General features: G+C 38.7%; 1 protein-coding gene across 3 annotated transcripts in view; it reads left to right on the forward strand.

The window, feature by feature from the left end:
• The window catches only part of ENOPH1 (enolase-phosphatase 1), an 84,048-nt gene extending 72,166 nt beyond the window's left edge, over positions 1-11,882 (forward strand). For all 3 annotated transcript variants that reach the window (XM_063108350.1, XM_063108349.1, XM_063108351.1), the window contains exons 3-6: positions 610-812; positions 2,797-2,929; positions 5,352-5,475; positions 10,833-11,882. In XM_063108350.1, coding sequence (XP_062964420.1) covers positions 688-812; positions 2,797-2,929; positions 5,352-5,475; positions 10,833-10,972 — 522 coding nt within the window. In that variant the 5' untranslated portion in view covers positions 610-687 and the 3' untranslated portion in view covers positions 10,973-11,882. The remainder of the gene's footprint in view (positions 1-609; positions 813-2,796; positions 2,930-5,351; positions 5,476-10,832) is intronic.

The raw sequence follows: 11,882 nt of genomic DNA on the forward strand, positions 1-11,882 counted from the left end.
TTCATTGTGTCAACAATTTTTGTTGAAACATACGTATATGTTACTTTATTATAGTATATAAATATGCGTTAGAGATTATATAAATACATCTTTAGAGATTGGGTTGCCTTGTGACAAGGTCACTGTTCTAAATGGCTTTAGGATTTTTGCAAAATGTGGGAGATTGTAGAAGACTGAATATGAACTGAATAGAAGAGTCTAGCTTCTTTTCAATTGAATTCTAGGCAAAAACTAATTTATGAGATTGTTTCTCCCTCAGAGTGCAGAGAAAATACGATTTAATTGAAGTCCAGGTTTGTTGATTCTAGTAAATGAATCAACAAACCGAGTCTTATTATTTCATTATTTACTCTCTCTGCTTACCTACAACATGCCTATCAGTTTAAATTTCAGCTTTAGCAATCTAGGAAAGATAATTTAAATTTATTAATCCTGTTTCTTTTAGGAATTGTTTTTATCAGTCCCAAAGTGTATGATACTTTAATTTGCAACAATGCTAGAGCTAATGATAGTTGGGTAAAGTTGGTCTGCTTGGTTTTGGGGTCTCTTTTTAAGTGATCTTTTTTTGAATAAGCAAAAAACAGACTTTATGTTGTTTCTCACTTAAAGGCTGAAGAGGATGCCCACCTGGATGGGGCTGTTCCTATCCCTGCAGCACCTGGGAATGGGGTGGATGACACACAACAGATGATCCAGGCTGTGGTAGATAATGTGTGCTGGCAAATGTCTCTGGATCGAAAGACCACGGCCCTCAAACAGCTGCAAGGCCACATGTGGAGGGCGGCATTCTCGGCTGGGCACATGAAAGCAGAGTATGTGCTCAAGTCACTCTGAACATTTTACCATCCCCAAAGCCAAGTATGTTTTTCACTAGCCCTCTTTCTCCAGTGTAAGTTGCACAATTAATAGAATAGATCAAATCAGCATACTATTTATTCTAACAAGTGAGTTTTGTTTTATTTTTTCAAAGCTGGGCTAAAGCATTTCACGCAGCTTATTTCCCAGACCTGCATTTCTGGCTTTGTGGGTTAGTTGTAGGACTTTTAGTCCCAATTTAAAACAGTTTCCCAGGGGGCTGGCCGGTTAGCTTACTTGGGAGAGTTTGGTGTGAATAACACCAAGGGCAAGGGTTCATATCCTCATACAGGCCAGCTGCAAAAAAAACCTTCCCAGAAAATGGAGACTTCCTAGACTAAGTTGTATTGGATCCACCATAGCACCTGAGTGGTAGTACTGTTGGGCTGCTTTCCAGGACTGTTAGATTACCTGCTTTTTGCTCTGTTAGAGAATTGAGAATGCTCTGAAATTACAGACCCTGTTGCTTTGGGGATACTCAGTGTTGCCACTTTCTTCTGTTTTCTTTTGAGCTACTTCCACAGACCCTTTGAGTCTTGGTTGTGGAGTTCCTGATAGCACTCCTGCCTATAGACACTCATGAGTGTTGTATTGCTGCGAAATTCTTTTTTTTCTGACAGCTGGCCGATATGGGGATCCAAACCCTTGGCCTTGGTGTTATAACATTGCGATCTAACCAACTGAGCTAACTGGCCTGCCCCCCCGCTATCCCTATCCTGGTCTGAGAAATTCTTAATAAGACGCTGCCACCTAAGTATTTTAGGCTGATGTAAAGTTTTAGATCCAAGACCTTTTCCAGCTGCCTAGATTTCTTTTGTATTTCTGTCATATGAGATGTCATTCCTTTTTTTTTTTAATCTACTTTTCAAGGAGCTTGTTTTACCTTTTAAAGGATGCATTGGCGTTTAAGGACTGCCAGTGATCTGGGAATATCAGCTAGTTCACTTCGTAAAATACTCAAAAGAGTGGAGCCAGGAGACTGTGCTTTCAGTAGCCCTTACTTCTCTTGGTCTTGGTTCCTTAATTATAAAAATAAAACCAGGGACTTGGAATAAATGATCTTAAACTGCTGAAGTACCGTTTAGGAGCAATAACAATCTGTGCAAATTCAGCTTGGAAAAATTCTGTCTCTTTGAGTGCAAAATAATACACAAAGTAACACACTTGATGTGTACTGGTTTTGAACATGTTGATGTCTTTCCTTCAATTAGTGCAACATATTAAGCTGTTTAATTCAGTAGAAGACTTCTCTGACATTTTCTTGAAGACTAGTTCCACAATCCAGGTTCCTTTGTGCTTTTCTTTTCACCCATCTCCTGTGATGTTATTTCCACCACTGAATATGGAAGACTCTGTAGAACTGGTAAAAGAGACTCAGGAATCAAAAAACGGGATACTGTTTGCTAATAATTAGCTAATGTGAGATAGTACAACAGTTAAATCTCTTAACTGACTTGTTACATCATTTTTTTCCCTGCATGATAAAACTTTTCTAGCTAATTAAAGGTTTATATCTTTGAGCCCCAAACTTTTTTTTTTAAATCATTTTGGGTGCAGATCTTTCTAAAAGAATTTTCATGCTTTCTTAAAGCACACTGTATATAATTTAGCCTTTTCTTGTCATGAATTAATCGAAGATTATATAATGTGATATTATTGATGTTGTTTGCTTTTTTGAGTTCTTTGGGAATTTAAGAAGTCACTTTCTTATTTTATCCCTTTATCTGTAATCTCTTTTTACTGTCATTAGTGTGGCTGTCAAAAACTATTCTCCTCTGCACCTAAATTGTTACTTAATCTGCTGTGATCCTGGTCTTATGGAGTTGCTTCTCATGTTACTATTTGGGCAGAAATGGAGAAACATGTGGCATCTATTTTGATTGGTTTCCAGCTGCCTAAATGATGTGTTTCTGCATTTTAACTTGGTGGTTTTCCATCTAGGTTCTTTGCAGATGTAGTTCCAGCAGTCAGGAAATGGAGAGAGGCTGGAATGAAGGTATATATCTATTCTTCAGGGAGTGTAGAGGCACAGAAACTGTTATTTGGGCATTCTACAGAGGGAGATATTCTTGAGGTAGGTTATTTGATTTACTCGTTTTTTAACACTATCAAAGCATGAAATAATGAATGTTAAAGGAATGTATTACAGTTATAAGCTAACTCAACAGTCAGATAATTGCATTTGTGTGTGCTAGGCAGGTTGTAAAGAGAGCTGGAAAAACTGGGGAATACATCATAGGGAAGGGTGAAATGTTTTCTGTGTTACCAGTTTCTGGATCAAAGGTTCTTGAACTTTGTTGTGCTTAAGGATCACCTGGAGAATTTGTTAAAAATGTAGATCCCTGGGCTGTGCTTCTTGGCAAATCTGAATAGCAGGTCTAGGTTGAGGGTCAGCAGGCTGTATGTAAAAATCCACCCTAAGTGATTTTGATGATGGTAGTACTAGAATCAGCTATTCTATGTATACGTGTGTATGTTTGTACATGAGCTAGCATGTAAATCAATCAGCTGTCTTGCCAATATTAGGAAATCAACAACCCAAAGGACACTAATGGGATGCTTCTTTTGGTTTTAAATCAGTTGAGAAGAAAATAGGTAATCACTTTTAATTATATTGCACTTATAATTCTCTATGAGGTTGTTAAATGACGTTTATTCTGTGTCATGAATAAGATTATTATATAGGAGAACTGGGCACATTATTAAAAATGGTGATAAGGTCATTTATTATATTTTTTGTGCATGAGAATATTCCTGCTAACTCCTGTGTGTAACCATCTCTGTCCCCTGGAGGACGGGTTAGTCAGTGGAAGAAGGGAATACATTTAGGACTTTTTAAAAAGAAGTACTAACCAATTGAATAAGGTGAACTTAGTGATATACAGTAGGTAACTTGGCCAACTAATTTTTAAAAATAAATATTATTGAGCCTCTACCATCTGCAGAGAATACTTTGGCTTTGGAGGTTGTCATATTCTAATTTTAGTACTTTCCTACTTTTCATCTTATTTCCAAGTCAATTTTTTTTTTTTTTGTCTTTTTCGTGACCGGCACTCAGCCAGTGAGTGCACTGGCCATTCCCATATAGGATCCGAACCCGCGGCGGGAGCGTCGCCGCACTCCCAGCGCCGCACTCTCCTGAGTGCGCCACGGGCTCGGCCCTCCAAGTCAAATATTAAACTAGTAATGAAACCCTTTCATCATTGATGACTGATATAAGCTTCTTTTCTGCTCTCTCTGATGAAACAGACAATAAGATGATAACAAACAGGACATGGTAATTACCTACTCAGTTCAATAATAAAAAAATAGATTCTCTAATTACCAAGTGAGACAGAGAGAAAGAAAATATGCAAAATCAACCTTAACTTTTTAAAAGTTAAGAAAAACTTAATATTGCCTTAATTTGTCTTTCAGTGATCATTAGGCTTGTTTTTAGTTTGTGAAAAGTTCTGAAAACATTCAAAAGATTACATCATACTAGCTGGTCTTAAAAATGGATTTATTTTAATTACTGTTGGTCAAATTATCAAGTTACACATTTGACTCCAATAATTTCCAAGAGGTCAAGGACATATATTATAGCTCTTGGGTAGAATTTTAAAATGTTTTAATGAGAAAATAAAAGTTTCTTGAAAGGAAAGTAACAGCTTATTGATGAGGCAGGTGGATTAGTCCATTTCTGTTGCTTGTAACAAAATACCTGGAACTGGGTAATTTATAAGAAAATGAAATTTATTGCTTACGGTTTTGGAGGCTGGGAAGCCCAAAGTCCAGGGAACACTTATGGTGAAGGCCTTCTTTGGTGGTGGCTTTACAGCAACACAGGGCTCTCATGTGAAAGAAAATGGCAGAGCACAGACAGAGACTCTCATGTGCTCTCCTTTTGAAGCCCTCAGAGCCATGCTCCTGACTGCGATTATTAATCCATTCAACAACAGCGTGGTCCTACAATCTAATCATCTCTTCATGGCTCCACCTTTCAATTATCATAGTAGGATTTCCCATCCTCTTAATAGTTACAATGGGGATTAAGCTTTAATGACTTTGGGGGACACAGCTCAATCAATCCACAGCAGAAATCTGAGAAATCTGTTCATTCTAGGATTTAAAGGATAGTGTTCAGAACTTTTCATCAGGAATGAAACCCAGACCAATAATGAATTTGAGTGCAAATAATGTTTTAAGGATAGAAAGTAGGGCATGTATATTGAACGATTTTGTACATAAAATTAATGTTATTGAAAATCAAGTAGATTATAAAATGATCTTATATATGCTGATCTGGTAGTTTTCTTCTTCTAAGTGTTTAGTGCTATAAAATCTTTCTGTTTACTGTTTATTGCCTCCATATAGTTCTCTATTAAGTAGACTTTCAGTAAATATTTATTGATTGAACGAAGTCACTGTAATTGTCATGTATTTCAGAGAAAATGGATGTGAGACGAAGGGGTTCTGTGTATTTGTATTGTCAGTCTTACCCCTTCTTTTTTCAGCTTGTTGATGGTCACTTTGATACCAAGATTGGACACAAAGTGGAGAGTGAGAGTTATCGAAAGATTGCAAACAGCATTGGGTGCTCAACCAACAACATCTTGTTTCTGACAGATGTTACTCGAGGTAAGTAACTGGACTTATGTTATATACCCCAGGATAGGAGCTGAGCCTGGCACTACAAGCATGTTGCCTCTTAAAGAAAGTTTTTGTGGGGATCCTTGTAAAATAAACAAGGGACTGGCTGGTTAGCTCAGTTGGTTAGAACGCAGTGTTGCAAACCAATGTCAAGGGTTTAGATCCCCGTACTGGCCAACCACCAGAAAAAAAAATAAGATGAAAAAACAAAAAGAAAAAGAAAACAGCTTTATAGAAAGAAACAATGAACCAGCCAACTCATTTCCCTCTCCATTTACCAATCCTTGGGGGTTGTATGTGGGCAAGTAGCATTGGAAAGACTAATTCTTCTCCTTTTAACTCTTAACCATGGTTCCCCATCCATCACTCCGTATAAACACAAACATACTAATGACATGGGGAAGTAACAAAGAGAACTTAAGGGGTATCATTGTGGGAAGGAGCATGCAGGAAGGAGTATGAGGGTAGGTGATGGTTAGTTAAGGGCTATGAAGTCATAGTGGTCTTGGACCAAATGCATTTAACAGCAGCGAGATCAGCTATGTACACTCAGCCAAGAAAAAAAGAGAGGACTATAAAGAGTTTAAGCAATTTTGCCTGTCATCCCAGTCGATGAGCTGCCCCATGTGAGGAGGATCCTCATCTGCCTTCCCTCAGATGGTCTCCATTTCTCAGGTACCCGTTTAGTTGTGAATTTCATTGTACATGATTCACTGGATTAAAGACATATATATTATTTACCCATCATGGCCCTCTTTATTATATATGGCACATTAGCATATATATTATTACTTTAAGGGTTGAATGTACAAAACAGTGTATATAATACTTTATCGGCAGTAAAAATGATTTCAAGAGTAGTTTTGGTCAAGTGGAAAACCTGTTCTCTGGCATCTGTGTAATGAGTCCTCTAGAGAATTACGGAAGGTAAGGTAGTGAATGAAGAAAGAAGAAGCAGAGGGCAAAGAGGTGGAGGGTGCCTAGGGGAAGGTGGTCTCTACAGTTCTTATCTGAAAGCCCCTGGTTGGTGAAGCTTTCCCAAACTCCTCTACCTGGCTCAACTTTTGGTTGCGTGGTCATTTTCCTTAGAGTTTGTGCGTCTCTTGGTAGGCCTACTTTTGGTGTTTATAATTCCACTTGTATTTGAGGGCAAGTCTACATAATTGTGTTTCTCCCATTCTACCTTGGATTGTAGTCTCTCTGAGATCACACCTTCCTTTTAGCCCCCAGGACAGGGCTTTGTGTACTGTGTAGTCTGTGGCAGCAGGCTGGGTCAGGGATTGGGGAACAGAGGCAGAGGGGAGGAGGATGCTCTCTCACCTAGGTGGCTCCACGTGGCTCCTGGGCCTCTTGGAGGCAGCTCCAGCAGTCTGTAGGCGAGATTCCTCTCACCAGCCCTTCTTCTCTGTTGTCACAGAACTGTAATCACTTTCACTTGCTGGGACTATCAGAGATAGGACCCAAAGGAAAGTCCAGGCTGCTGGTAAAGGTGTCCACCTGAGGTGTATGTGAGCTATATTCTTTCTCTTCTGCTGACCCTTGAGCTTTTGGTTAGTTGTGATAGGCAAGAGTTGTAGGTGTATAAACAGGTACTAAGCTGTTTAAAAAAAATCTTAACCAGCATAGATGATCTAATGCCTTTTTCCAGATAAATAGAGGTAAAACAGTCTTAATTTTACCTGACATATAGTAGACATTGAGTAATTGTTAATATCTTTGTTAAATTTCAGCCTTTGGCAAATCTAGACTGGCATTTTTGATCTACCAGTGGTACCTGTATCAAGATGGTACCAATTCACAGTCATTCATTATTTTGAAATTTGAAAACTCAGTGGATTTAGTGGGGCTCAGCACCTGTCCTGCATGTCCTGGCATGAGTCAGCTTCAAAGTCCAAGGGTGTCAACAAACTTTCAGCTTATTTTTTCTACTTGTGGAAAGCTTTACATTCACATATCTGATTTCACTGGAAGAGACAGAGAGACAGATGCATGCACATGCTGCTTCAAGGTTCGTTGTGTGACTAGTTAGCCAGGCCATGTGAAATGTGCTATCAACAAGCATTAGCCTTAACAACCACCATTTCACCTCACCTCTACTCTGAACTGTAAATGTACTGTAAATGTTTGCCTGTCATATTTCTCTATAGAAACCTTCTACCAATTTGAAGTGACAATATACCCTCAAGTCACTTGGGGGATTAGAGTGGTAGGGTGGAGGAGATTGCTTTACTATAAATGTAGGGTAGGGGTGAGCTAGCAGTTTCTGTGAAGAATGATAATTTGAAGACCTTTTACAGTTTTGCTCCTTATGGAAAGAAAATAGGCCTTGATCTGGTGAGTTTAGCTGGTTTAATCTGTGAATTGCTTTTCTTTAATCATTCATGTAAAGGAGGCTGTTGAAGATGAAAATCTATAGTTTGCCTTATATGTTTCTGTAAGCTTAGAATTAGGATTTGCTTTGTAGCTAGAGCTCCCCACAAAGTCAGCCAATTCTGAGATTAAATGCATGGTTCAACTTGTGATCCCAGACCCTTGCTCTATCCCCACCTTTTTGGTTATATTAATAATTACAACCCCTGCCCTAAAACCAATTACGTTTTCTTCGTATTCTCTTCTTTAGCCACTTTTTTTTTGTAGTTGGCATCATAGTACCTCCAGAATTTCAGATCCTTCTCTTTTCACCTAAGCCATTTCCTTAGGTTATAGTCCCAGAAATTATTTCTAACTTTAGAGAATAGAGATAATTCCCAGGTTGACTGCAAAATGAAATTGGCTCCCTCTGAATCCTCCATAAGGAGGTTTTATTCCTGACCTCTGACTTCTGCCAGCCCCACACCTGATTAGGCAGTAGGGCCAGAACTTGGGTCATCTGTAGCTAGGATGAGGCCAGGTAGCTGCCTGCCTGCCTTGTTTTTCTCTATTATCTCTGGTCCTGTGTTTTGGTACCACATGCCCAGACTTCCACTCCCAAAGCAGAGCAGCAGGCTAAGTTGATATCCCAAATAATATCGAAGTATGAAAGGGAGAATTGAAAGACTTTCCCCTTAGAGGAAGGGAAAAGGGACTTAGGGTTTTAAGTCAACAAGCATTAGTTAAGTGTCTCAATAGTACCAGTAGAGCAAATAGATGCTTAGGGACAAAACTTGCCCTGTGGTCATCTAGGTAAGAAGGCTAAATATGGAACAGCCACTGTTAGCTAAGTATCAAGTCCCGTGTGGATTGTGCTGGCTCAACTTGGCCAAGATGAAAGCTTTTCTTAAATTAAGGAAGGCAGTCAGGCTGGCTAGCAGGGTGGGTAAAAGGCAGCTGCCACTTCTGCTGAAGTGAATGAAGAGGGGAGTCTTCGGTGCTATGCTCTGACAAGGTGATATGTCTTTTCACAGGAAGAGCAGAAGATAGACACTTGAGGAGGTGGGTAGATGGATGAAATAGCTCTGTCCCATTGAGTCTCTCCAGGAACTTCTTACCTGTCTCAGCACTGCTGTCCTTTAATTAATCCATTCAAATGCCACAACTCTTTTCCAAAGGTTGAGAAACTACTGAGGGTCCCTATTATACCAAATCTAAATTCCATAGAATTTGTTGTGGATTTTTCACCAGCTTTGCTCTATCTGTCCAAGCCCCACCTCTTTTATCACAGGTCTGTGTCCTGTTTCCCACTCAAACTTGCTGCATTCTTCCAGTATTTATACATGTATTTTATCTCTGCCTAGAATTCTTCTTTCTGCCATTTTTCTTGCCTTGAAACTTTTGATCAAAACTCACCCTCTGTGCATAAGAATCATTTTTAAAATGTGGATCCTAATTTGGTAGTTCTACGTTGGGGGCCTAAGACTCTTCATTTTTAACAAGCTCCCAGGTGATTCCCATACTGCCGGGCCATGGATCATACTTGCATGATTAGGGCTGAATAGCAGTAGTTGGCAAGCTTTCTCTATAAAGGGTCAGATGATAAATATTTTGGTCCTTTGCAGACCATTCAGTCTCTGTCAAAACTGTTTAGCTCTGCCCTTTTTTTAGCGGCTGGCAAGTACAAGGATTAAACCCTGGACCTTGGTGTTATCAGTACCGTACTCTGACCAGCTGAGCTAACTGGGCAGATCTTAACTATGTCCTTATGGTGCGAAAGCAGCCATAGACAATACCAAATAAATGGGCCTGGCTGTATTCCAATAAAACTATTTACAAAAACATGTGTCAGGCTGTAATTTGCCGACCTTTGTTCTAGAATATAGACTATGGAATCAGACTGACAGTTTCAAATTTTAACTCCACCACTTGCTAGCTCTCAGTTTCCATATCTATAGAATGGGGATAATAATACTAACTACCTTAGGGTTGGTATGAAGATTTAGATGAGAATGGGAGCTACATGAAGGTAGGAGATTTGTTTTGTTCACATATCTCTGGTTCTAGAATAGTACCTGACACATAGTAGGTGGTAAATTAATATAAGGTGTTAGCTGTTATACTTCAAATAAAAACAAAATGGAGAGGAATGTAAACCAAGGGTGTATTAGAGATATCTCCTGCAGTACCTATCTTACCTAGTTTCATTTAACTAGTCCTGTTTTTACCTCTCCACTCCCCCCTCAGCCCTGTGCACACATGTGCATGCACACACACACACAGTCACTGATCTCAAGTCACTCACAGCCTAACGAGCTAACAAGGAGAAAAACAGCAAGTAATAACATGTCAAATTATATTGTTGTGTTAGAGATAAATATGAGGCGTTAAAGGAGCACATAGAATGCTCTAATACAGGTGGTAGTGGTTCTGGAGGATGTGATATTTGGGCTGAATTTTGAAGAGTAGAAATTTGCCAGGCAAAAAATGGACAGTTTAGGCAGGGGGCATGACATTTTTGGGGTCTGGAGGTAAGAGCGGGTACTTTGGCCTGATTAGACTGTAGGATCTCTTTTGTCCAATATCTACTTCATTGATATTATCACCAACAGCCTGCCCGTTGGGAAATAGCTCACTTCTCAGTAGGACCCATTAGAGGGAGTGGAGGAAAGTTGAGGGACAGGACTAGTTCTGTCCTTCTGTATTCATAAGTACTTAATAAAGCTCAGAAGTGTAGGACACACTGCCGTTCCATTCTGTCATGGATGGTTAGTTTTATTTTTGTTTTTTTTTTTTCCTAATTTCATTATGGAAAAATTAAAACATATTAAAGAGAGAATATGTAGTCAACCCCAGTGTGCCCATCTTCTAACTTCAACAGTTATCAAGTTAGGGTCAAACTTGTTTCTTCCATTCCCACATTTTCCTGATGACTTTGATGCAAATCTCAGACATGATGTTTTGGTGTTTCTGACACAGACTTTGATTTTTCACAGAGGCCAGTGCTGCCGAGGAAGCAGATGTGCATGTAGCTGTGGTGGTGAGGCCTGGCAATGCGGGATTGACAGATGATGAGAAGACTTACTACAGCCTTGTCACGTCCTTCAGCGAACTGCACCTGCCTTCCTCAACCTAAAGATGGCTTCTAAGGAAGACTGAACTGTTCCTCAGAGTTTTCCCCATAGTGTCTAGTTTTATTCTAATGATAAAAGTAACTTACTTAAAAAATACATATATGTACACATATATGTATGCAAGTATATATATGTATATGCTCAAATTAACTTCTACAGGCACATAGGTGAAAAAAGTCTCAGTTCAGCGAAAACAAAACTTATTTAAAGATGCTTTATATGTAGAAATTGTGTGAAATCATAACTCTAACCTTTATTGAGGGCCAAGTGTATTTGGTAGAAAAAAATTGCTAAAATACAGATCGGATGGTAAGTTTATCAAGTCTTATATCAAAATGTAAAGCTAGTTTTAAGGAATTGTTCAGAAGCCCCGTTATTTTAAAAACTGCAGATATTTCAGAGACTTATTTCTAATGATAATTAGTTGCACCTAGACAAAGGTATTTATTTCTCCTTCAAAAAAACAAAATTGGGAAAGAAAACTCACTTGAGTCTTGATCAATCATCTATTATTTAGCAAGAAACTTTCTAGTCACTGTGGCACCCACAGCAAGCAGTTGCCTTATCAGTGAAAAAGGTGCACTGACATAACAACTAAAGTAGACATGTGGTTCTTAATGTTTAACAAAGACAGTCCTAATCCTGGCAGTTGTTAGCATTATAGATTTTATATTTGCCTTTCTAACTACTTAGCACAGTTTGAGAATATGTTAATTGCTATTTACTGTTAAAAAAGGTTTTACTGAAATCATTCCATAAGATCAAGAAGAGCCCTAATATGTAATATTTTCCTCTGAATTGGATGTGAGAAAAGTAAATTTTATAACAGCATTATTTATCCTGGTTCAGCTCTAACAGTAGGATGTCATGTCAATTTCATGTTGTGATTAATAAAAGCATTTTCTTCACTCA

The sequence above is a fragment of the Cynocephalus volans genome, chromosome 9 (genome assembly GCF_027409185.1).
Source record: "Cynocephalus volans isolate mCynVol1 chromosome 9, mCynVol1.pri, whole genome shotgun sequence".
Taxonomy (NCBI): Eukaryota; Metazoa; Chordata; class Mammalia; order Dermoptera; family Cynocephalidae; genus Cynocephalus; species Cynocephalus volans.